Below are 26,467 nucleotides of genomic sequence, written 5' to 3' on the forward strand. Positions count from 1 at the left end.
GAGTGCTTAGTGGGCCCATAGGGGCTTTCTGAGTCTGATTCAGACCACTGCTTTGGATTGGGAAAACTGAGGCAATTAGTAGCTTGGTCCTTGCCTAAAATGGATGTTTTGCTCCATGAATCAGTGTTGTGTTAACTGCAGTAGCTACCAAAGAGAGCAGCAGTACAAAGCCAGACTGAAGGCTTCTGTTTGCCAGAGGGAGAGTGGGACAACTGGACCCTCAACAGGAGGCTATCAGGGTCTCACATGAGAAGCTGGTCAAGTAGTTCTTTTGCTAGAAGAGTCTAAGAGATACTCAAGATTATTTCCATGGATGATGACCCAAACAGATTTAGTGTGGGTGTGTATATAGCTATTGCATCTTTTTTTTTTTCTTTTTTTTAGAGACAGGGTCTCCCTGTGTCACTCAGGCTGAAATGCAGTAGCACAATCATAGTTCACTGCATCCTTGAACTCCTGGGCACAAATGATCCTTCTGCCTCAGCCTCCCAATTATCCAGGATTGCAGGCACGTGCCACCTTGCCCAGCTAAATTTTTTATTTATTTTATTTTATTTTTTTGTAGAGGTGAAGACCTCAAGCAATCTTTCCACCTCAGCTTCCCAAAGTGCTAAGATTATAGGTGTGAACCCTCATGCCCAGCTGCCATTGTATCTTACAGCTATTTTTGGAGGCCAGAATTTACCTCCCCAAAATGTAAAGGGTTGTTGAACTAAAGACGATTAAGAGGGAGCAGATACAGAACAGCTCTTTGCCCATCTTCTGTTTGACTAAAAGCAGGACATACATTTGTTCACAAAAAAAGGTATCCTGTCCCCCCACCCCCTTGTGCTAGAGAGCACAAAGGCTGGCATTGAAGACAGCTCTAGGCCCTGGAGATGATACCAAAGGAATCTGCATTCCTAAAAAGTAGACCAAGCTTGACTGACTAACCTTCATCTACTAGCTGTTTGCCTTCCCCCAAGTTGCTGTCCTTGGAGACTCAATGGTCTTTTCACTTTGTCTTGTAACGTCTCTAAAACCTTAGAGTTCTTTGTTGAAGAAACTCCCTGAGCTGGAATGTACAGCTACCTCTTTAAAAACTATGTGCTCCCTAGTAGCTAGAACTACAGGCGTGCACCACCACACCTACTTAATTTTTTTTTACTTATTGTAGAAATGAGGACTTGCCAAATTGCCCAGGCTGGTCTCAACCCCCTAGGCTCAGGGTAGTCCCTCACCTCTACCTCCTAAAGTGCTGGGATTGCAGGCGGGAGCCACTGCGCCCGGTGGATGTATCATCTCTTACCATTCTGCATGTTCATGAAACATTACGCGTGTTCATGAGTGTAGATGTTCAAAGGGAGAAAAAATTATTCTTGTCTGGGACAGATTAGGAAAGGTCTTTTGAGGGGAGTAGCATGAGTTTTATGCATCTAGATGTCTGATCTCAAAGGACAGAGTTGATGTGGATGTGAGAAAATGAGGGGATGTGTACAGTGTGGGAGGAGTGACTGGTCATTTTGGCCCAGGCACCAGGTACCTGGTGGTAAGAGGAGGAGCTTACCTTCTGTTTAAAGCACACCTGCCAGGAAAACCTCAGAGGAAGAGGTAAGAATAACAACACAACCTAATTGTGTTTGGAAACTTGTTTCTATGATGTCTTAACAGATGCACTGGAAGTGACAGAATTTACCACAAGGCTTGGGAGTGACCCTGGTATCTCAGAGTCTTTTAGAGACAGAAAGATCCACGCCAGCTCCGGATAGTCTGGGGGAGTAGTGGCAGTCTCTGTTAGAACAGTGGAGATGTTCTGTGAAGTGGACTTCTGTGGCAGGGGACTCTGCCCTCCACTCCTTCAAAGCTCACCTCCTCTCCTCACACCCTCTTTAGGCCAGATTTTTGCAAAGAAACTCATGATGAGGGTGCCTTATACAGTGGAGAGGAGACATCTGGAGAGTCAGAGCCAGAAGGCAGCCAGCGCCTCAAGAGGGAAATACTCCCTTGAGGTTCGTCTGGAGTCTGTCTCCCTTCCCCTTATTTTAGAAGCTGCTTTTCTCGAACGTGACAGTCTTTTTAGCAGCTTCTCAAAGAACTCTGCTTGGAGGAGACTTCTCCCACATGGCTTCTATGACTGTGCCTCTCAGGAAAGGGTCTGTCTCAAGATCAGTCCTGACACTGGCGAGCCCAAAGAAAGTCTGCTTTGGCAGTAATGCTTCAAAAATAAGCCTGGATTCAGGTATACTTCTGAAGGGCTTTGGAATCTGCACTATTTCATAAAAAAATCTGTTTTTCATTGTGTCATAAACATGTTGAATAAGCAAATGGGAAATTGCTCCTTGCCTCTCTTTGACCCCATTTCTCCCTTTGATTTTTGTTAGCAGCCTCCAGAGGGACCCGTCCTATACATTGTTGTTGTTGTTGACTGACTCCAGGGATGGGCAGTAATCTATCATTCTGTAATAAGTTCAGTAGAAGGTGAACTGTCTCCTGTAATGTTAACTCCTGCTTATCCCTGAACTATGGAAACTAGTACTCCTTTTCTTTCAGAATTTAAAATGCATTTTCCTACATTTATTTCACAAGTAAAGATTAGCCAAATTCTGTTCTTTGGGAGCTATTAAATGCAGTAAGAAGAGATCCAAAGGGATAGCAGCATCTGATTTAGAGACTCTGAGTACAGATTTTTAAAAATCGTTAGAAAACAAGCTGCCTATGGTGGTTTTTAAAACATCAGTCAGCTTATGTAGAGGTAGAATTATGTAATTTTCTAATTTCTAATATCTCTCAGGTACTATGTTCACCACAAAACCATTTTGATAATCCTGGACCAATATATCCTCCTGGAGAAATTAGCAAGAACTTCATTTAAGTCAGTGTTTTTTAAACTTTATGTCATGGTTGTTTAGGGCTGTAAAGCCAGTTTGGTAGGTCACAGCCAGCATTAAAAAAAGAAGAAAGTATCATTGTTTTCCTACTAAGATGAATGTTCTTTGGTTTTGTTGCTTGAATATGTATGTTTATATTTCATTGTATATGTGTGTGTATTGGGTTACCATGTAAAATGTATTTTTTGGGCTCATGATCAAAAAAATTTGAAAACTTCCTATTTAAATGATCATTACTATTATGTTCATTGGGAACCTGGGAATATTGACTCCCTAATTATCTATCCTTTAGTTATCAGTGTTGAGGTATCTAGTGCTTACATAGTCCTTGTCTATGAACAAGATAGCCCAAATCCCTGTTCTTCCCTCAACCTATAATCTGCCCCATTTCTAATTAGAAATATTGCTGATACATATATCTTAACCGCCTCCTCTTTTTTAATTGAGGAAATAGTTTTGGCATGTTTTATCATTTTACTCTAAATAAAAAGCTCATTCCCTTTTATCACATATTTTGAAACTTCAGAACTATAGAACAACAGAATAGCCACAACTGATTTCCCCTTCCTGGTGGAATGACTCAAACCTTTTATCATCAAGAAATGTCATCCTTTATCTCTGTTAAAGAGAATGTTCTTTGGTTTTGCCTTTAGCCTTAGAGACCACTCTTTCTGGATAGTTTCTTAGCTATACAACTATCTTTTGGATAGTTTGAAAAATAAATGTTTTTATTCAGATATATATTTAAGATGTGCCTCTTTTTAGCAGTATGATGGACTTTTGTTTCATTTTGTTTTTAAATCCAGATTGAAAATCGTTGGTTTTAATTGAAATATTTATTTAGTCTGTTCACATTTAGTGTAATTGACATTTAATTGATTTAAGTCTACTTCCTATTTACTTTATTCCTTTAAAAAAAAAACACAACTTTCTTTTTTCTCTTCCCTTGCCATCTTCTGGGTTGATTTAGCCATTTTTTTACTCCTTCCTCCTCCTCTATCGGCTTAATTTTATATTCTCCTACTACCCTTTGAATGGTTACTCTAGAGTGGCTTATTTTTTTCTGTTAGTGGCCAGATAATACATACGTTGGGCTTTGCAGGCTACACAAGTTCTCTGTCTCATAGTCTTCTTTATTTTTGTTACAACTCTTTAAAAAGGTAAAAATCAATCTTAGCCTGTGGTCCTTACAAAAAACATGATGCTGGCTGGATGCAGCCCTTGGGCCATGGTTTTGACAACCTATGCTTTAGAGACTACAGCATGCATCCTATTAAAGTCTAACATCAGCTAGTTCTCTTACCACCTCCCAGTTAATACAAAGACCTTAGAACCCTTTATTAATTCCATTTGCTTACCTGATTTCATGTAACTGATTTCATATATTTCAATTGTCTACATATTTTTGTTTCTGTAATGGTATTACTGTTTTATAGAGTTAATATTCATTTTTGTTTATCCACATATTTATTTTCTCTTACTCTTTATTCCTTTCTGCATCTCAATACTTCCATCTGAGATAATTTTTCTTTCCCTAAAGAGCACCCTTTGGCCAGGCATGGTAGCTCGGTAGCTCACGCCTGTAATCCCAGAACTTTGGGAGGCTGAGGTGAGGGGATTGCCTGAGCCCACGGATTAGAGATCACCCTGGGCAACTTGATAAGATCTCATGTCTACAATTTAAAAAAAAAATTAGCCAGGCATGGTAGCATGCGCTTGTAGTTCCAGCTACTTGGAAGGCTGTGACAGAAGGATCGCCTGAGCCCAGCAGGTTGACGCTGGGGTGGCACTGAGCATGCCACTGCACTCCAGCCTGGGCAATGGAGTGAGACTCCAACTCAAAAAAAAAACACCCTTTAGTGCACATTTACTAGTGAAAGTTCTTTGGTTTTTGTTTACTTGAAAATACCGTAATCTCCTCATGATTTTTTTATATTTTCAAATCAACCTTATTCATATTCATTGAATAAAATGTACCCACTTGAACTGTACAGTTTGAGCTTTGACATATCTACATGTCCATGGAATCGCACCACAATCAAGATACATCCCATGTGATCCCTTATGCTCCCTTCCAGTTAATCTCTCCTCACTCCCCAAGCCCAGGCAACCACTTATCTGTTTTTTCTCACTATACATTAGACTTGACTTTCCAGAACTTCATTTAACTAGAATGATAAAGTATGTACTCTTACATCTGGCTTCTTTTGCTCAGTATAATGCCTTTGAGATGTATCCATGCTGGGTTTAACAGTAGTTTTGTCCCTTTTTATTGTAAGTAATATCCCATTCTATATGTCACCAATTGTTTCATCTGTTGATGGACATTAGGGCTGTTCCCATTTTGGCTGTTATGAACAAAGTTGCTACAAATATTCACGTATGTGTCTTTGTTTAGAAATATATATTCATCACTCCTGGATAAATACCAGGAGTAAAATGCTTTAGTCACTTGGTAGGTGTACATTTAACTTTATGAGAAACTGCCCAACCATTTTCTCAAGTGGTTCACCATCTTTTGTTCCTACCAGTAACAAATGAGGGGGTGCCAGTTATTCTGCATCCATGTCAACATGTGGTGTTCTGTCTTTTAAATTTTGGCTACTCTAATGGATGTATAGTACAGTATCATATTATTTTAATTTGCATTTACCTAAAGACTAATGATGAGAAAGCAGCTTTTCATATGCTGCTGGTCAATAATTTATATTCTTTAATAAAGTGTACATTCAGGTCTCTTGCCAAGTTTTGAACTGTGCTGTCTTCAAGAGCCCTTTATATATTTTGGATACAAGTCTTTGTCATGTCTATATATTGTGAATGTATTTCCTCAGTCTGTGGCTTATGTTTATATTTTCAAAAGAGTCTTTTGAAGAACAGATTTTTATTTTGATGAAGTCTGACTTCATAGTTTTTTATGGTTTTTACTTTTCATGTCCCACCTAAGAAATCTTTGCCTACTTTAGAGTTGTGAAGATTTTCTCTTTTTCTAAAACTTCTGTAGTTTTAACTATTATGTTTAAGTTTATGATCCATTTCAAGTTAACTTTTATATCTGGGGTACAGTAGTAAATGTCAAGGATCATTTTTTCCTTATGGATATCAACTTGCTCCAGCACCATTTATGGAAGAGATTCTCTTTTTGCCACTGAATTACCTTTATGCTTTGAACAAAATCATTTGACTAAAATTGTATTGTTTTATTGCCCTGCTATATCATATTGATCTGTGTATCCATCTTATGGCAACACCTCACTATCTTGATCACTGTAGCTTTCTTGTAAGTCTGTTTCTTGTCAAATAGTTTTGGCTATTTTAGCTCTTTGCATTTCATATAAATACAAAACCAATTTATCAATTCTAACCAAAAAAAAAAAAAAAAAACCTGCTGAGATTTTTGACTGGGATTGCACTGTATCTATAGATCAATTTGAGGAGAATTGCCATCTTAGTAATATTGAATTTTCTGATCCATGAACACAGTAGCTTCATATTCCATAATCAATACCACATACTGGTTAGTCATCTTAGTGCTTTGTATTATCTGTGCCTATCTTGAAAATATTTTGTCAAATTAATTTCCATTTTAAAATTAGTTAATGATAATATATAGAAATGTAATTGATTTTTGCATATTGAACTCATTTTCTCTAACCTTGCTAAACTCAGTTCTGATAGCTGTTTTGTTGATTTTTAAAGATTATCTATGTATATAAAATACAAATACATAAAGTTTTACTTTTTTCTTTCCAATCTTTATATCTTCAATTTTTTTTCTTGCTGTATTGCATTGCTTAATGTCTCCAAAACAATGTTAAGTAGAAGCAATAAAACTGGGCGTCCAAGCCCTGATCTTAGTTAAGGGTCAATCACATGGGAAACATTTTGTCTTATACCATTAAGTATAATGTGCACTATGAATTTTTTATAGATGTCCGTTATCAGGTTGAGGAAGTTGCCATCTATACCTTGTTCTCTGAGAGTTTTTATCATGAATTAGTGTTGAAATTTGTCAGATGCCTTTTCTGCATCTACTGAGATTGTTATTATTCTCTTTTATTCTGTTAATGTGTTCCATTACATTATTTATGTTCCAATATTAAGCAAATCTTGCATTCCTGTATTCATCCCTGCTTGGTCATGGTTTGAGATATTGCTGGATTGGTCTTAATAATATTTTGTAGCCGGGCTCGGTGGCTCAACCTGTAATCCCGCACTTTTGGAGCTGAGGTAAGTGGATTGCCCTAGCCCATGGGTTCGAGACCCGCCTGACAACTTGGCGAGACCTCATCTCTACAATAAATCAAAAAATTAGCCAGGCGTGGTAGCATGCGCCTGTAGTTCCAGCTACTTGAAAGGCTGAGGCGGAAGGTTCGCCGGAGCCCTGCAGGTCGAGGCTGCGGTGGCCTAGAGCGTGCCACTGCACTCCAATCTGGGCGACAGAGTGAGAATCCGACTCAAAAAATATATATATATATATTTTGTTAAATACTGCTGCTTGTGTGTTTTTCTTCACCACCTGGTAGGGCACAGCCACACCCTCTCCATCAAGGCCTATGTTTCATCTTGCCTGGGCTTCTTCCAGGTTTGTTCCTTCTTTGGGTATGCTACTTAAACCCTAGTGATAGTGACTGCACCTGACAGCTGCCATCCCTGTCTTTTTTAGAATTCCCTTTATCCCTCTTAGTTAAACTCCATTTTCTAGTTTAAGTGTTTTATATTAAATTTTCTTTTTTAATTTATTGGTGTGATTTTTGTCTCTTGACCAGTACTCACTAATATATGTTCCTTTGAAGATTATATGTATGTTTTTTCTCCGATTGCTTTTAAGATGTTCTCTTTGTCTTGGTTTTTGGCAGTTTCATTTTGATGTGTCTATGTGGGCATTCTTTGTATTTATCCTGTAGCATGTGTTGAACTAGTGAGATATGGACTTAATTATATCCCCTCAAAATTTATATGTTGAAGCCCTAACCCCTAATGTGATAGTATTTGGAGAATTTTGCCCTTGGGAGATAATTTAATTTAGATGAGATCTTGAGGGTGGGACCTTCATGATGAAATTAGTGCCCTTATAGAATGAGGAAGAGACACCAGATGTCTCTGTCTCTTTCTCTGCCATGGGAACTCAAAATGAGAAGGTGGTTGTCTGGAAGCCACAAAGAGGGCCCTCGTCAGAATCCAGCTGTGCTGGCACCCTGATCTTGGCTTCTGATCTTCAGAACTGTGAGAACTAAAATTTGATTGTAAGGCACTTAATCTATGGTGTTTTGTTGTGGCAGCCCAAGCTAAGACACTGTGCCCTGATGTCTTTCATGCATTGTAGAAAACTCTCACTATTGAATTGCTGAATATTACTTCTCTTCCATTCCATCTCTTCTCTTTTTTGAGACTCCAATACATGTATTTTAGATGTATTGTTTTTCTTATTTGTTTTTTCTATGTACCAACATTTTGTCTCTTTATGCTTAATTTTCTTCTAATCCATCTTTCATTTTTCTCTTTAACATTGTTTGATCTACTATTTAACCCACCTATCGATTTTTTAATTTAATAAGCTGTATTTTTAAGTTCATGAAGTCTAGAGTTTCCAAGTTTTTTATAGCCAGTTCTCTGTGAAAATTTTCCATCTTTTCCTTTAATTCCTTGAACATATAAGTAAAAATATTAGAAAATCTGTGTCTGATGTCACCATTATCTGAATCCTTTGTCCATTTTTTCCTCTTATCAGTTGTATTTCTTGGTTTCAAACATAAATCTAGTTCCTCAATAATTGACTTTATTTATTGAATGCTACAAATTGAAAATGAAGATTTGGGGCTGTGAAGTCTGGGTTATTTCTGCTTTATTCTCACTCCAAATATAGAGCCTTTTAGAGTCTCAACTCAAAAAGTGAGGAGTTTTACCAACTCCTCAGGAGAACCTTGGCAACCCCTCCACTCCAGCTTTGGTGCTCCAGCCCCTTGAGTCTGTCATGCTCAGTGTCCCTGCCTCTCATAGTTACTCTTGAAAATGCCAGATGCGTCCAAGGAAAAGGTAGCTCCAAATACAGACTTGGGCCTTGGGTTTGCCTCCCTCAGGTCTTGGACCCATTGTTTTTCACAGCCTAGCTTGCCTTTCTGTTGCTTTCTAAAAGATTTCCCCAACATACACACAGCTTTCTAGTTGTTCTCCTTGCTAGAATGGTCTGAATCACTTCATCTACCATTTTCAGCACATGAACTCATGCTGTCATTAAAACACAAAGAGACTGATAGACCCACATACCCCAAGATTTGCATGTGCTATTTGGGACCTGATAGGCTCAGCTTTTTAGATAATACCCAGTGTCTGCACACTGAGGGTCTGCGGGCACATAGCTGGAACCTCACAGCTAACATCTGCAGGCCCTCCATATCAAAGCAAGTGTGGCTCCATGCCTAGTCAGTTCTCTCACCGGGCTCTCTTATTCCCATTCCTGTCCCTCTGACCACCAAACATACTCCTGCTGCCCAGCTGAAAGTGAGACCTCTCTGGCTTTAAATTGCAAACCATTCGAACTGATATTATATATCACAATTTATAAACCACAGATTTCATCAGGTTTCATGTACGTTGAAATGGACTTTGCTTGTGATCACTGGAAGCCTGTGGATGGCCAGAATATAAGGCATTGTGTTATGAGTGATTCAGGTAATGTTACAGAGTGCTGTGTTGTATGTATTTTTAAGGAAAGAGGTTGGAAGAGAATATCACAGACGTATCCATTGATCTGTTCAGGACTGTGTTAGCATAGGAAAAAATATTTCCACTAGTCTCACAAAAAGTTACAGTCTAGTGCACCATTCCTGATCTTCATTTCCAGTTGTTTTCTTTCCCCTTAGAGTTGTATTTTTACAATGAATGAAAATATATGTATATGTATGTTTTGTATATATGGTTTCAATATAACATTCATTGATAAAGAACATATATATACACATCATTATGCATGTACACATATTCAAGGATTTTCTTCAGTAACTTTACATGTGCTTCTCCCTTATCCCATTCCCCACTGGTGGAGAATCATGAGTCTGAAATATATAACTTTTTTCCTACTAGAGAGCTAACCAATATGTACTGACCTGGATTTTCAAAAGAATTATTTTTAAAAGAATTACTCCATTCACCTCACCATAACCTTGCCATGGAACGTTTCTAAGTGATGAATTATTTGCAGCAAGTAAGTGAACCAGCCCAAGGTTCTCTACATCATTATTTTTATAGTAGTCATTTAAGTTAAACAAAGTAAAGATGTATCCTTCTTTAATTGAATTCAATCTGAGATGGTATAAATTTGGAAAATAATACAGTTTTAAAATATCTTCCCTTTTCAGGAAAACATACTATAGCCTCTTGTTTAAAAAAAAAAAAAAAAAGTTATGTTTTTCTTTACTATGTCAGTAGTATGTTTTCAGTATAGACTTATTAAATACAGAAAAGCAAAAAATATTAAAATCATCCATAATCTTTACCATGCAAAGATAATAATTATTAATACTTTGTATGTGCCCTTTCATACTTTTTTCTTAAGTGTATTTGTGGGTATTTTTAACAAGAATGTAGCATTTCTTTACATATAGTGAGTTATTTCAGTGCATTTCAAGCTTTTTTATTTCGTGCACAAAGAGACAGCTAGAGGAATAGTCACCAAAATGCTTCTGGTGGTTCTTAAATGGTGGAATTTGGGGTGATTTGTATTATTCTAATTGCTTTCTTTTTATTTTCATTTGAGTATTTTTAGTGAGTTTTTACCATTTTCTTTGAAATCATAATTTTTCACTTAACATTTTGTTTACACATAGCTTTATGACCGTTCAGCAGGGATTCATACATTGACTCATCAAATATGTATGTAGCACCTGTTATGCATTCAAGTCTGTGTTAAGCGTCAGAATAGCAAGATGAAAAAAGAACATAGTCCCCACTTTCAGCCAGCTCCAAGCCTAGGTGAAGACATGGCCTGGGCAATAGTGTCTCTTACAGCAAAGACATTCACATTCACAGGATTCTGTGGGAGCATCAAAGGAGCAGCCCAACAACTAAGTCCCCTGAGGGAGATGGGAAAAACCCAGGGAAAAGACCCTGAGAGGAAGCAGAACTTGAGCTGAATGGTAAGGAATTCATAGGTGCCCCCTAAACCACAAAGACAGGAGGTTGGTCTAAACAGAGCAGCCTGGCTGTTTGAGAATGACAAATTTGATATTGCCGGAAAGCAATATATTTGGTGAAAGAGAAAGATGCGGAGAAATAGAAGATAACACTAGGAAGGTAAGCTTGCAATTAACCAAACTTCCCACATAGCATATGTGCCAGTTGGTGGTTCTGGGGGGCAGACACACAGCAGTCAGGGGTGCAAAAGTCATTATTGGAAGTAACCTGTCAGAGGCCAGAAAGAGACCGGACCTGATGCAGACCCGACCCAGTATGGGAAGTTTCCACTCATACTGGGGCACAACCAGCCTCTGTCCCTCCACTTTGCTCAGCAGATGCTGGGGCTATGCAGAGCAGAGTGAAACATCACCCAGACACTAAGCTGGCTAGAAGTTGCCATGTGCCACAGCTAGAAGTGTGCACAGCTAGAAGTTGCCATGTGCCACATCCTTCCTGCTGAGGGGCTGGGCGGCATCCATGGGGCAGCAGAGAGCCACTGGCATGAGCAGGAACAGCTGTTTTTTAAGTAGGGAAGTAACATGACTCAGTCTTGGGGGCTGTGGAGACCATGAAATGTGCTTAGCATGCTGTGAAAAACTGAGGAGATTGACTTATGTCAAGGAAAGTAAATCATTTCTCACAGGAATTTATTATCTAGTTGCACTGAAAATTAACATAGTAGAGTGATGGTGTATAAGAACAAGAATAAAAGTAAGGGATTCGTGGAGTGCCCAGGACATTCAAAGGAGGATGTAGGCTGTCATCTCTTTGGGTAAATTGGGGCTTGACAGGCTGCCATGTGCAGAGCATCTTCCTGGCTGGCGAGGGTGGCGCTAGCTTCCGCGGTGAGCTGGGATGGCCCGAGGGGCGTGGAGGCGGCTCCAGGCGGGCACGAACAACATGAGCAAGTGAAGAGGCAGAAGGAGTGGGACATTTTTGTCAAACTGCCAGGCACTGGGCCCCATTAGAGGAAGCGTGGGAAGGGGATTGCGAACTAATTCAAAGGCTTAGTGTGTCTAGTGAATTGACTGTGGACAGTCTTAAAGCCTAGCAGGGGAGTTTATGTTTGACTCCTTGGACAGTGCTCTTCACTGTGTTCCTCAGGGGCTTCTAAGTGGGCAGCTGGAGAGCTGATGGGCTCTTGGCCCTACTCCTCCAGTCAGAGGAGCTCTGCTTGCCTTTGTCCTAAGATTTTGAGCCACTGCAGTGGTAAGTGGAGAACCTTGTAGGTATTTTAAGCAAAGCTAAGGCCCTCAACCTGCAGACTGTAAGTCTGAGCAGAAAGGCCTGGACTGGGAAAGCCTTTTGTAATGCCTCCGCAGGAACAGCCAGCAGGAGTGATGAGAAGGTAGAGGGAGGGGTGTCCTGCAGGAAGTGTGGTTGCACTTGCTTGAGGATGGAGAGGGAGTGGCATCTCCAAGGTTTTCAGCCTCAATGAATAGAGCATCAGCAGGGCCTGACAGGGAGAAGGTGGTAGCAATGGTGAGCTTGACTTTCAACATGAAGTTTGAGCTGTGAAGTACGATAAGCAAAGATGAAGGAATGCACCTCATCAGGCATCTCATAAAACTGGAGGGAGCGTCACTGATGCTGGAAGTGGGGAGAGGAGAAGTGCCAGTATGGCAGTGTGCCCAGAGTCCCCAAGGGAGGAGCAATGTGTGCAAGGAGGGATCGTTAGGATCTGCGAATTCAGCAAATTCAAAAAGGCAAGTCAGGGAGGATGAGCGGCCACTGGAATCTGTGGCTTTGCAGGGGGTAGTTGAGAAGAAGGGTGAGGAAACCAGCTTGCAAGTTGCTATGTTAGGTCAAGAGCAGGTCAGAGCAACCAGCAGTAGCCCACAGAGTTTGACAGAGAATGAGGAATGATGTGAGAACTTAGCCGAAGTATGCTTTAGGGCCATGTCGTTTCCCAAGGGCAGACAGACTTAAGGCCCCAGCAGTTGCTGCTTGTTCGTCAGCCCAGCCGTGGACTGCTTGCTCAAATCCAGGCCTGGTGCTGAGGTCAAAGAAGAGGAAGGTGGCAGGGTCTGCAGAGGAGGCGTGCCAACAACTTCACAGCCCCTCATTCTTCTCCTCTGCATCAAGGGGTGGGGCATCAGGGAAACTCAGTGAGGTGGCTAAATGGGGAGGGGACTGTGGAATGTGGCTCCTGAATACGGACTGAACTGAAGTCATCCACAGAGAATCCAGGTGAGAGCAGACACCCGATGAGACTGGGAGACGGTCACTCGCCAGCCATGTGGGTGGGACCTGTGAGTGAGCCAATGAGAGACTGGTCCCAGGGAAGTAGGACAGCACGGCTTGGCAGAGGTGAGATTCCATGTGGGGAGGAGGGTAATGTAGGCAGATGGCAGGAAGCCGGGCAGGGTTGGGAGAGGTCAGAGGGAGATGGGAAGGTACTTATTAAATGTCCCCATGTCGGGGAACCCTTTGGGTCCATCTGGCAGCTGGGTGGGGAATAGATTGTGCAGAGCCAGGAGGTAGACAGCAGCCCTGCTGAGTGACATGCTCCCAGCATAGACAACCTGGTGCTGATGGAAGTGGGGTCAGCCAGGTGTGCCAAGGAAGAAGAAAAAGGGGCCCAAAGGAAAGGGTGTCAGTTTGGCATTTCAGAGCTGTCCTGGCACTGTAGGGTGGTCACCCAAACGGGGTATGAATACTGAAGTTCAGCTGGTGTCCAGCAGGGCCGAGGTCACCATGACAGCCTGGATATTGGAGTCAAGGCAGATAAATCCTGGCCAGAAACTGAACGCTGCAGGTGAACCCAGATATTTGGGGAAAGTCAAAACAAATCCTGGTGGCGGCAGTGATGAAGAGTTTTAGAAGGTGTGTACACTTGTCAAGGAGGTAGCCACTGGCTGTCTGCCACATCTGCTTTTGGAATGCAATCCATTTTATTTCTGTCCCCATTTTGCATAAAGGTCAGACATGGTGACTCAGAGCAGAGAAGCAAGTGACAGAAGTCACCAGCCACAGCACAGCTGGGACAGGAGTTGAGTTTTCTCATCTCCCAGTTCAGTGCTCTGCTCCTAAACTACAGCTTTTTACACTTTTCACATGAAAATTAGCCCTTGGTTGACACTGTGGATTTAAATTTATGAAGACCTACCTTGATTATTAATCCTTTGGGGGTTCAGAGAAACTTTGGGAATGAAATGTGATCTTGCATGGACGTGCCACACTGCTGGGTTCCTTCTGGATCCATTGATGATTTCAGTGGTCTCTCGAGAGGGCAGTGTTTGACATTCTTAAGGATCAGTTCAAAAAGAAAAACAGAAACAAATAGTTTCTACAATGATTTAATTCTAAATGATGTAAAAAGCGAGGGAAATCGGGCTGAGTTCTTGTTGTCCAAAGAAGGACCAGCCTACAGAATGGAGAAGCACATCAGTTGCTTCAGAATGGTTGGTTGATGGATTTGAAGATTTCTAGGTCTGTCTGAAATCAGCCAGGTAGAAGGCTTTGTCTGTGGCTTTGTGATGAGCTTAGGGAAGAGATCAATGGAATTTTCAAGACCTTGCTCAAGGAGTCTAGTTTTGCATTTATCTATCAGTGATTGTCCCAGTATAAAAATTTTTGAAAACAACTAAATACACACCAGTCCTACCCAACCTCTGTTCATCGGATTGACCATACAGTGATGGTGACAGGGTGGGGATCTCTGGATGACTTCTCACTGCTGAGGGCGCAGTTTTCCTTAACCAGGGACCGGACCCCAAGACACCAGCGGGGGTTGCATCAACTTCACTTGACTCAGGATACGTGGGCTCACATAAGTGAGGTGTTTACTTCAGGTTTGCAAACAGACCATAGTCAGATGGTCTGTCATTGATTTCAATGGTCCCTGCACTTCCTTCCAAGAATGAGGTCCTATCACCCACTAGCTGCCCTGAGTGGTGCTGCCACCACTGGCTCCCTCCCCCAGTACCACCAGGCTAAGGACGAGGTGGCAAAGGAATCAGGGTTTTCTTTATTCCTGGCTGTTCAAGTAGGGCACATTCATCGTAGTAAATGGTAGCTATAAAAAAACAGGAAAGAGTATCACCACTGTCACATATTGAAGTTTTCCTTTTCATCTCTTCCTTGCATGTATTCTGTGTAATCGTGACTATACAATATGTCTTCCCTCTTAATGTTATAAAGAAAGCATTTTCCCATATTTAAATATTCATAAACAACAGTTTAATCACTGTGGTTTTTCCACAATTTATTTAATTATTTGTTTCTCACTGGCCACAGAACCAGTTTCTGACTTTTCACAATTATAAATAAACTATACAGCATATCTTGGTGTACCTACTGTCTCCCTATTCTAAGTTCTGGTTTAGAATTGATTGATTCCTGGAAGTCAATGTACTGAAGTATAAAGACACAGACATTTTTCTCACCTTTCCACAGAGCATCATGTGTATGGCTGCACATGAACTCTAAGGTCACTGTGTGATCACTGACCAGCTGCTCTGAGTTGGCAGTGAACAGTGTCGCCCAAAGACCTGCTTGGATTTTTTCTCTATATGTATGTACATACTGTTGCTCAAAGGGGGGCACATATAGCTCCCATTTTAAACATCTTCTTGGAAGAACTGTGGGTTTAGTATAGTTGCTCAGCCCTCAGCTTAACCCTGGTATTTTTTAGCCCAGGAGAAGGCTCTCCTGGTTCTTCCAGCACTGTGCACAGGACTATGTATAAATTTAGAAGCTGAAATCCAGACTGAAATAGGTGTATGATGTTGAACAGCTTAATATTATATAGCAGACAATTTGGACTCACCCAGAGAGAGGGTCTGGCTTTTGTGTTCAGCTTCTGGGGGGGCATCTGTATCGTACCAGATGGGAGTGTCTTTGTTTAGGGTGGCAGTGGCCATATCCAACCATCTTGGGATGGAGGCTAGGCACACCTGAAAGACCAGCTATATAATGTAGAGTGGGCCTTCAAGTTACTTGGTATCAGTACATCCATCAATCATGCCTGTGTGACAGACCCCCAGTAAAAACTCTGAACACGAGGACTGCGCTTCCCCGGTGGGCAGTGCTCTGGGCCTGTTGTCACACAGCAATGTGGGAGGGGAGCAGATCCAAGCTCTGTGGGGAGCAGAAGCAGAAACTCACTTTGGCTAGTACCTTTCTGGACCCTGTGCTCTCTTTTCTTGACTGATATGAGTCTGTGTTTCTCTGTAATAAACCATAAACATGAGTGGGGGGGCACATAACATTAATAAGGGTACCTGCCGGGTATGGTGGCTCACGCCTATAATCACAGCACTTTGGGAGGATGAGATGAGAGGATTGCCTGAGCCCAGGGGGTCAAGACCAGCCTAGACAACTTGGCAAGACCTTGTCTTTACAATAAATAAATACAAATTAGCCGGGCATGGTGGCCCACGCCTGTAGTCCCAGCTACTTGGAAGACTGGTGGAAAGATGGCCTGAGCCCAGCAGGTCAAGGCTGCAGTAGCCATGAGTGTGCCACTGGGCAACAGAGTGAGACTCTCACTTAAAAAAAAAAAAAAAGAAGAGTACCTGATACCAAACCAGGTGAAGTGAGGACCAGTGGGAGGCCCAATTTTTACCTGTACAGTAACCACTTAATGTACTAGACCCTGAATTGTACCTCACATCTTTAAAATAAAAATTAGTAATCAGTTAAATCTTGTAAATAGAGGAATCATACTCATGTCTGAGAACCAAATTTTCTTTGAACATTTTCCTTTTGGGAGGAAAAAAAATTTCTGTCAGATATAATTAAACTTGTTACCTAGTAGATAAACTTTAGCTTACTATGAGGGGTGGCTCATAACACTAATATGGGTACCTGATCTCAAACCAGGCAAAGTGGGGACAAAAGGTAGACCCAAACTTTACCTGTATGATGACCTCTTGTATACCTCATCCTGAACTGTACCCCACATCTTTAAAATAAAATAAATTAAAAATAAATAAATAAAAACTAAATTTTTTTTTTTTTTTGAGTTGGAGACTCACTCTGTCGCCTAGACTGGAGTGCAGTGGCCGCTCTCTGCCACCGCAGCCTCGACTGCTGAGCTCCAGCGATCCTTCCGCCTCAGCCTTCCCAGTAGCTGGAACTACAGGCGCGCGCTACCACGCCCGGCTGATTTTTGGATTTATTGTAGAGATGAGGGCTTGCCAAGTTGCCCAGGCGGGTCTCGAACTCGCGGGCTCAGGCAATCCACTCACCTCAGCCTCCCAAAGGCGCGGGATTATAGGCTGAGCCACTGAGCCCGGCTAAAAAAACTAAAACTTTAAAAAGAAATTAAGCTTACTGTAGAGCAGAAAGAAACATGCCTCACCTTAGGGCTTCCCACTTGATATTGCCTCTGCCTGGCAGGTTTCCTATCAGCTGTGGACACAGCTGCACCCTCACTCTTGCAGGTGCAGGTCTGCTCCAGAGTCATCCAGCAAGGGCTTTTCCTTGCTGCCTCTGTAGATGGCAGCGTCCTCATTGTTTCCATCCTGTAGTATTTGTCTCTACATCATGTGCTACCACCTGACATGATACGCTTACACTTGGGTATTTGCCTGTTAGCTGCCCTTCTTACAGATTAGGAGCACCCTGAGAGTAGGACCTTGGCAAATGCTGGTGATCACTGTGTCCCTGTTGTGGGTGTCACCTGTTTGTTGAATGAGAACTAAGTAGACTTCCTTAGATTTCCTTCTCAGCACTGTCTGATTGGCAGTACACTTCCACAGTGCCTGGCACCTGGAGTATGGAGCTGTAGAAGCAGCATGGACTCCTTGCAGCACACAGCACTATCCTTGGGGTCTGGTCAGCAGCCATGCCTCAGACTTGGAAACTGCAGAACCATTTTTGTAGAGACGTGGAGGGGGAAGAAAGCTTAAGATGGAGTTTGAGCTTTTAAGATGTGAGCTCATGTAGCTTTATTGTCCTTGCAGCCTTACCAAGCCTCTCCTCCCTCTGGTCAGAGCTTTTTGTCTTCCTTGCCCTTTTCCTTGCCACCTCTCCTCCCCTTTACCTTGTTTCATAGCTATAGCATCACTAATGAAAACACACCGTGTTTTCTAGGATTCCTGGCCGGCTGAATGACAGGAGGACTCCCTTGGGTGAACTGAACTGGATCTTCACAGCAATCACAGACACCATCGCATGGAATGTACTTCCCCGGGGTGAGACTGTGGCCCAACGCTTGGCGGGGGGAGCTATAGCCTCTGGGGCACAGAGAGCCAACTTTTGGACATGAGAGAAGTCAAATAGGATCAATAAGTCCTTCTCTAGCAAGCAAGACTGGCAGGAGAGGGACTGAAAAGCAGAAGGCCAGGGCTGAAGGAGGTGTCTGTGAGAGTGAAGGGTGTTACCACGGGTCAGGCTTAGGACAGTGACGTGTGGTGAGCTCCAGCCTGCGTGTACTCTGGTCATCAGCAAATTCTTTTCCAGGCAGGCTCAGGGCTTATCTTTCTTCATAATCATTCACACTGTTCATATTTGTTAAAATCAGAATTGCTATTACGAGCAAGACTTGTTTGTAATTTTTGTTCATTTATTGGTTGGTTTTGGTGTTTGTTCATATGTATGTGTATGAGTGTACATGTATGTGTGCATGTGTACATACATGCATGCATTTATGTGCGTATGCATGTGCTTGTATATATGCATGTGTGTGTGTACATGTATGCAGGCATGTGTGTTTAAGTGTGTATGAGTGTACATGTGTATATTTGCGTACTTGTGTGTATGCATGCATATATGTGCATGCAGATTAGTCCCAAATATAACTTGTTTGTAATAATTTTTAATAGAAGTAAATTTGTGTATTTGGCTTTACATGCTGGACGTGTGCCACTGAAAACTCCTTTTTATCTTTTATCTGCCCTCAGATCTCTTCCAAAAGCTCTTCAGACAGGACCTGTTGGTGGCTAGTCTGTTTCGGAATTTTTTATTAGCAGAAAGGATCATGAGGTCATATAACTGCACTCCAGTCAGCAGCCCGCGACTCCCTCCAACTTACATGCACGCGATGTGGTGAGTGTCTCAGGTGAAATTCTCTAAGTAGTGCACTTGCCCCCCATTTCCACAGTAGTACTTGAAGTCTGTAGGAAGGCCCCAAGTGGTATTAGCAAGTAAAGTTAAATACAGTGGTCCCAAAGATCACCATGAATAGGAAACCAGGGTCTCCTTCAGGAGGGCGGGAGCCTCAGAACCTTTCTAGACTGGACAGAACCTGCAGCCTCTGGAGGCTGCACAGTTCTATAACCCCAGAAGACAGCATTTTGCAAAAGAGGCATCTAGCCTTGAAGAGACCAGGAATGAGAAAAGAAATTGCCATCTGAATTTATGAAGCACATCCAAGATTGCTCAATAGAATTAAACTGTAGGCTCATGACCAATTAGTTTTTATGCATATTTCTCACACACACTCACTCATGAGTGTAGTCTTTTATGACTATTCATTATAATTTTCTTCTATTGCTGAGCTGCTGATACTTAAACCACTAATAATAGTAGTAACAATAATAACAATGTAATTTATTTTTAGTCTAGACATATTTGAATACATTTCATTTCTTTCTGTTCTGTTGCTCTCCTAATACAAGCAGAATTTAAGCAAATTCTAAAATGGAATAACAAAGGAAAAATGAGTCTTAGTTCTGTCCATCAGTGGGAGAAAGCCTAATAGAAATATTTTAAAAGAGCAATTTAACATGTTTAGCCTAAAAATCTTTGTACAGTATATTTTCATAGTTGGAATTATTTTGGCTAGTGTTTTTTTTGTTTGTTTGTTTTTACATTTATACATGACCACTTTCCCCCAGCACTGGAAACTCAGAGAAGCAAGGAGTTTATAAACTCAGTACTCGTCTTACACTCCAGAAAAATTTATATGAAATAGATCAGAATACATTGTACCCAGCATAGCACTTAGACTGTAAACAGAAAAAGTTAAAACATGGACAATCTGTATTCTTTTTAAAATTTATAGTACAAAACATTGATATAGAGAAATGAAGAGATTGAAGTAGACTACTACAGAAGAATCAGCTACGCAGCCATTAAAATAATGTGTAAATAAAACCACAAGTCATTTCCCACTACTTCATGAATAATGGAACTGGAAGAGAGATAAGTTGTTTGAAAAGCCTTTTCAATATGTAGAATAAATAATTAGAATAAACATTTTAGAATACTTAGAACGTATTTTGGAAAAGTATATCCTCAAAGCCGCCTTATTCCATTGAGAAAAGTAATGCTTTAAATCCTGTCTGTTTCTTCTGAGACAGGTTTTTATTAAAAATTTATTATAGACTGGTGCAGTGGTTCATGCCTATAATCCCAGCACTTTGGGAGGCCAAGGTGGGAGGATTGCTTGAGTCCAGGGGTTTGAGACCATAGACAACATAGCAAGACTTTGTCTCTGCAAAAATACTTAAAAACTAGCTGTGGGTAGTGGTGTGCGAAGGCTGAGACAGAAGGAGCCCAGGAGTTTGAAGTTCCAGTGAGCTGCACTCATGCCACTGCACTCCAGCCTGGGTGACAGAGTAAGACCACAACTCCAGGAAAAAAAAAAGGAAAAAATATTACAAAAAGAGAAAGAAAAATAGGAAAGAATGAGCTGATGGGATCAGTGCTGCGTCTGGTCACTGATCAGAAACGAGTTCAGTGCTAAGAACTAGGCCTTGCAGGGCTCCTGGGCCTTGAGATTTCTACAAATTTCCTTCACCTGATGACCCCAGAAATAAGTCCAGGGAAACATTTTTCCTTTTAGTGTATATTTTCTCTGAGTGTACAAACACCTCCTATGTGATATGCTCAGCTACATAGAGGTAAAAAGAAAAAGTTGTATTGCACTGGAGTAGATAGTAAAAGACCAGAGCCAGAACAAAGAACACAAAGGTCCACTAGGAGGGCAAGCAGCACGGAAATGGACATACTGGGGAAGGAAACATGTGGGCAAGGCTGATGCAGAATGATGGTATCCTGTTCCTCATCATTCTGGAGATTTCTCTCTAGTGTTGGCCTCTTAGACTCCTTCTGAGCTCTGAGATGTGTATGAGTGCTGTTTTATGTCAGGTCCAAGTTCAGGCCTAGCACCAGCCTCTCACAGCCCTTCCCAGCCCTGCCGGTGATACCTTTTCCTGCCAGCCAGAAGCCTGGGAAGAAAGCCCTCTGTCCTGCAGATTTCACTCCCTTCGAGTCTCATGAAGCGCAAAGCTTCACTTTAGTTATTTGTTGTGCTAGAGAAACATGAGATAATAGCGATCCACAGAAGCCCAGAAAACCTGGAGACAGCATCACATGGGTATTCCAAGGCATCTGGACTTGCTAACAGTCATGAGTAGATACTCAGGTTTTTCTCCTTCCTGATTCCGGCCTTCCTGAGCACATCAGGGACTCCTCTTGGGCTAATGTGCACCTTGAAGACTGAAGTTTAATTTAGTGATTTGGCCTTTGTGGTCCACCATCCAGCAGAGCCCTGTCTGTAGCTTCATATCCTCCCTCTTCCCTTTTGGGTAAACTCTGGTTGTTGCAGGGCAAAGTACTGTGTGGGAAGCAGACACTGAGTTGGTGTCATTGAGCAGCTAGAGAGAGAGGGCAGGTCCTGGGTCACCTGTGGGGGGTGCAGAGAGATGTTGGCTCCAACACAGTCTCAGTGGCTTGCCTTAGCCAACCCTGGGGAACTCTGAAGATAGGATGGGAGGTGAACAGGACCACCTGTGCCCCTTCATTGACTACTTTTCAGACACAGGTCACCTAGAAAAGGGCCTAACTGCTGTGAGCTGTCTGCTTGTGGTGCCCCCTAGCAGCCAGGACAAGAAAACCTTTATCCTGAAGGGAAATCCTGGCCCCTCACAAGCAGGTCAGTTTTTTGCTGTAAGAGAAAAATCTCACCTGCCTCCCTGTGGTGCTGCTGCTACCCACAAACTTCATTTTAGTGGGGCCTTCCAGAGATAGGAAGAATTTCTCCTCTGTAGGTGTTCGACTTTCTGGCTCCCACCCAGCCGGTTTCCAAGAAACACATTTGCTTTCCTCATCCGAAAAAATGACTCTTTCCAGTTGGTGTTGTAGAACTTGTCACCAGGCCCTGCTGAGCTCTGCGGTTGACTTCAGGGCTGGCCTGGAATAAAGTGGCCAGCAGCACGTGGCCCCCAGCACAGCCACTGCCAATGGCCAGGCCGCCCAAACCATCCCAAGTCAGTGGAGTGAATTTTGTTCATGTGTAGCCCCAGCAGGGACCCCTCAGTTCCTAGGCAGGGTGGAAGGATGCCTACCCTCCTGTGTGCCACTCACCCTGCAGGAAGATGGGGGGAGCAGGGAGGTACCCCCACCCTGACCTTCTCTTGCACACTTGCGTAATTCTGCTGGGCTTCATTATTTTCTAATTATGGGGTTTGATGGACATTTCAGATGAAGAATGAAAACAAAGAAAGCCAAGCACAAGTGAAGGGTAGTGCTTCTCCAGGGAGGTGGACAGGGCGGGCTTCCCTGCACTCTGTCACCCCTAGGCACGCCTGTGGGCTCCACCAGCTGTACCATTCTGGTGCTGATGACCAGAGGCGGCTTTGGGATTTTACCTTCACATGACAGAATGAATATCCTGTGCTTTGGATTTGTTTTCCTTTTTCTTTTTTAAACTCACACCTTGAACATGCATCTGCGTTCTAGTTCTGGCAATTGACGTGAACGTGAGGAGACCATTTAGTCAGCTCCTCAGCCTCACGGGAAGGCAGAGTTAGAATGTGAATGACTCATAGCAAACCTGGGCTTTGTGGAAGAACAGTGAATTTGAAAGCCCAGGGGAGCAGATGTGCTGAATTGAAAAAGATTTGTGCTGAAAGAAAACAATCTAATTCACAGATTACATACGTATTGCAGGCTTTTTTCTGATGGACATATTGCTCTGTTTAGTAATAGGAAATCCCTCCAAGCACCACAAAGTGGAAAATAGAAATTTTAGAGTCTGAAAAAGAATTAAGGAGGGCATTAGTTATCTGTTGCTGTGTAACAATGTTAACAAAAACTTGGGGGCTTAGAACAGCATATAGCATGATGCCTGTTCCTGTGGTCAGGTGTCTAGGCGGGCTTGGCCACGTCTTCTACACAGGGTCCACCAGGCTAAAGACTGCCTTCACAGCTGGAGACCACCCACCATCTCCACCAGGCAGGGTCCTCCAACATGGCCCCCAGTGTCCTCAGAGATAGTAAGGGAGCCGGGCACTGCAGCTTCACATAAGTCATATCTGCCTTGTCACAGATAGTGAGTCACCTTTGCTGTATTCTAGTGGTCAGAAGCAAGTTACAGGTCCCACCAGCACTCCCCAGGGAGGGGACCACACCAGGGGGCAGGGGCCCAGGGTGCCTCTTCAGAGTCTGCTCATCTCAGACACATCTTATGAGTGTCAGGTGCTGGTGAGCTGCACTGGAGGTGGACCACTGGGAAGGCTGTGGCAACTGGTGAGCCATGTGGGAATGCAGTGAGGGCAAGAAGAAAGTCACTGGGCCCAGGAAGCGACCTGCCGCAGCTTCCCTGGGGCACACCAGTTACCGCAAATAACCAAAGGTGGTAATATAAAAACAGTAATTCCAACAACTTGTTTATCAAGTTCCTGCTATATGTCAGGCATGTTCTAAATCTATATATGCATTAAGCCATTTCCCCCTCACAGCAATGCTGCAGTAAACATATTATTGCTATAAGGATTAATGTGCAGATTTTACTGATAAGAAACTGAGGCATGACAAGCTTAGTGAATAGCAACCCCAGGCTGTGGCCTCCATAGTATAGCAGCAGACTGTTCGTGCTGACTCATCAACATATATGATGAGTCATAATATGTACGCACATGATATCCAGGCTTAACCATACTTTCAGACACATTTCTGGGTCAAGAGTGCACCCAGGCATACGTGATATTTAACCAGGAGCAAAGCAGATGGCTCATCACCTCGTTACATGTGGCCACTGTGCTGGTGGATCACAGTGTTGTCAGGATAAGGAAGCTTCCTCGGCATCCAGGAACGAGTCTGATCTGGCACAGGTGAGTAGGGAGTGGTGTTGTACCTCACACAAGAACCCCTTTAGCAGTCCTTGTTTCTTATTTTGCAGTCAGCCACACCTACCTGCAGGGACAGAGCCCTAGGGTTTTCCCTCCAACTGGACATCAAGAGCGTCCACGGAGTTAGCAGCCCCTACTCTGGAGTCCAGACCATCTTCTTGTTTCATACCCAGTAATGCCAGACCTTAGAACCTCCCAGCTCAGGACCCCTGCCCTTGGTTGTGACCTTGCTGACCTTAGGTTCCCTGGTCCCCAACAGCTGCCTTGGCCTGCATGCTCCCAGCCAGTGGTGCCAGGCTTGATGGTTGCTCACCTTCCTGCTCACTGCCTCCCCTGCTGCTCTGCTTCACCCTGTCCATGTTGCCCCAAGGCTGGCTGTGACCTGGCTCAAGAGAGGGATAAGGCAGGTTGCTAAGGAAAAACCAAGGAACATGACTGATGAGACAATCTGAAAGACTTGGACAACTAAAGCCATTTATCAGAACTTAAGTTACAAAAGGGAAAAGTTGGGACTAACCCTAGTACCTAACAGACTAGGGGTGTAAATTAAAGTGGGCATTCTTGGAAGGATGTAAGCAATCTTAAAATTTTATTCACTGTTAGACAAAACATGTTAAGTGGCAAAAACAACACCAAATTATCAGTTATATAATTAATATCTATGTTAAAATGTACATTATGTATTTTAAAAATAATAAATAGAATTATAACCAAATGTTAACAGTGCTTGTGCCAAGATGATAGAATTGAGGCTGGGCGCAGTGGCTCACACCTGTCATACCAGTACCTTGGGAGGTTGAGGCAGGAGGATCACTTGAACCCAGGAGTTCGAGACCAGCTTGGGCAACACAGTGAGACCTCATCTCTACAAAAAATGTAAAAATTAACCAGACATGGTGGCACATGCCTGTAGCCCCAGCTAGTTAGTAGGCTAAAACGGGAGGATCACTTGAGTCTAGGAAGTCAAGGCTGCAGTGAGCCAGGATCACACCACTGCATTCCAGCCTGGAAAACAGAGTGAGACCCTGTCTCAAATAAAAAAGGAATTGAGTGGTGGCTCTCTATTCCAAAAACTGGTAGATATTACTTTGGTAGTTAAAAATCTACTTGTAGATTTTCTAAGCCTTTGAAACACTGAAAGCTATTTTTAAAAATAGATTTATTATGGTTGAGGCATTATTGGGCATGAATTCAGAACTGGAGACAAACAGAAGAAATAGTGAGTCTTTCTTTACAAGAGAAAAACATAACTAGTAGAGTTCCCTAAGTGGCAGGTGTGTGGGGCTTTCAGAGCAGAATGACAGCTGGGCTGTCCTCCATGGGGGCGGCACTGGTCATGGGACTGGGAAAGGCAGGGCTGGCCTTGCAGTTAGTCTAGACTGGGCTCCATGTCGCAGTTTTGGCCCGCAGTTGCCAACCATCCCATTTTTAAAGAGTGGCCAAAAATTCGTATTTTCATCTGTAACTTAGGTGATTTTTAATGTTGATGTCTAATATAGTATTTAAAAAAAAAAAAAAATACCAAACGTGCTGAGAGCCAAACCAGACACATCCATGGGCTGGATGATTCTGTGCTGCTGGTGAGTGCCTGAGGACAGAAGCCTCAGGTCAGCTCCTCAGTGCCCAGCTGTGGAGGCTGGCCCCTGAACATGACAGTACTGTGTGCAGTAGGGTGGGAGGGTGTCCACGGCACACCTGCCAAGTCTTAGGACCCCTCCTGGGCTCTTCTTCCTCAGCTCCTTCTGTCCACCTGTGTGTCCGAAGGTCCTCTCCAATTTGGGATCTTTTTCTCCAGGAGTTGACATCATGGCATCTTGTCTTTAGATGCGGGAAGTGCCAAATAAATAAAATTAAAGGGTTCTTTTTATAGAAATCAGTGGTGGTGTGATTACAAGGAGAAGATTCACGTGCATTTAGCACGTTCTTTCTGAGGAGGGTTTTTTCAGTAACAACAGTGCCAGCATGAATCTGGAGCTAAAAAGTCAACACTAGTCAATTCCATTAAATGTTGAAAATTATATCATAAACCAACTTTAATAGGAAGTCTAATATAAAAATTAGTCTTTAGATTTAGAGAAGAAACGTCATCACAGGAGAAGAAAGACTGGAAATGTGGTCTGGCTGACCAGGAGCTTGGACACTGATCTCAAGGGGGTATTTAGTAGTTTGGGCACAAGAGGGAGTATTCTAGAAGACTAAGAAACCTCACGCCTTCTTAGGTGTAAGCAGAACAGAATGAAAAGTACTTGATTTGGGTCCCTTGGAATCCCTTCTGCCCGACCGCAGAGGCTGAGATATAAAATCTCTGTTGACAGCAATCTTCTACCAGGGACAGCAGCATCTCCCTGAGTTTCATTGTGCTCAAAGTAAAATGTAACAAGAAGCCAGTGATTCAACCAT

At 42.6% G+C, this 26,467-nt stretch overlaps 1 protein-coding gene across 1 annotated transcript in view; it reads left to right on the forward strand.

Moving 5' to 3' along the window:
• Positions 1–26,467, forward strand: part of RPTOR (regulatory associated protein of MTOR complex 1) — a 173,668-nt gene that overhangs the window by 15,027 nt on the left and 132,174 nt on the right. Inside the window, exons 3-4 of the mRNA XM_008050496.2 lie at positions 18,084–18,184; positions 18,893–19,037. Coding sequence (XP_008048687.1) covers positions 18,084–18,184; positions 18,893–19,037 — 246 coding nt within the window. The remainder of the gene's footprint in view (positions 1–18,083; positions 18,185–18,892; positions 19,038–26,467) is intronic.

The sequence above is a fragment of the Carlito syrichta genome, unplaced genomic scaffold, assembly GCF_000164805.1.
Source record: "Carlito syrichta isolate Samal-C Ts95f unplaced genomic scaffold, Tarsius_syrichta-2.0.1 Scaffold148020, whole genome shotgun sequence".
Classification (NCBI taxonomy): Eukaryota; Metazoa; Chordata; class Mammalia; order Primates; family Tarsiidae; genus Carlito; species Carlito syrichta.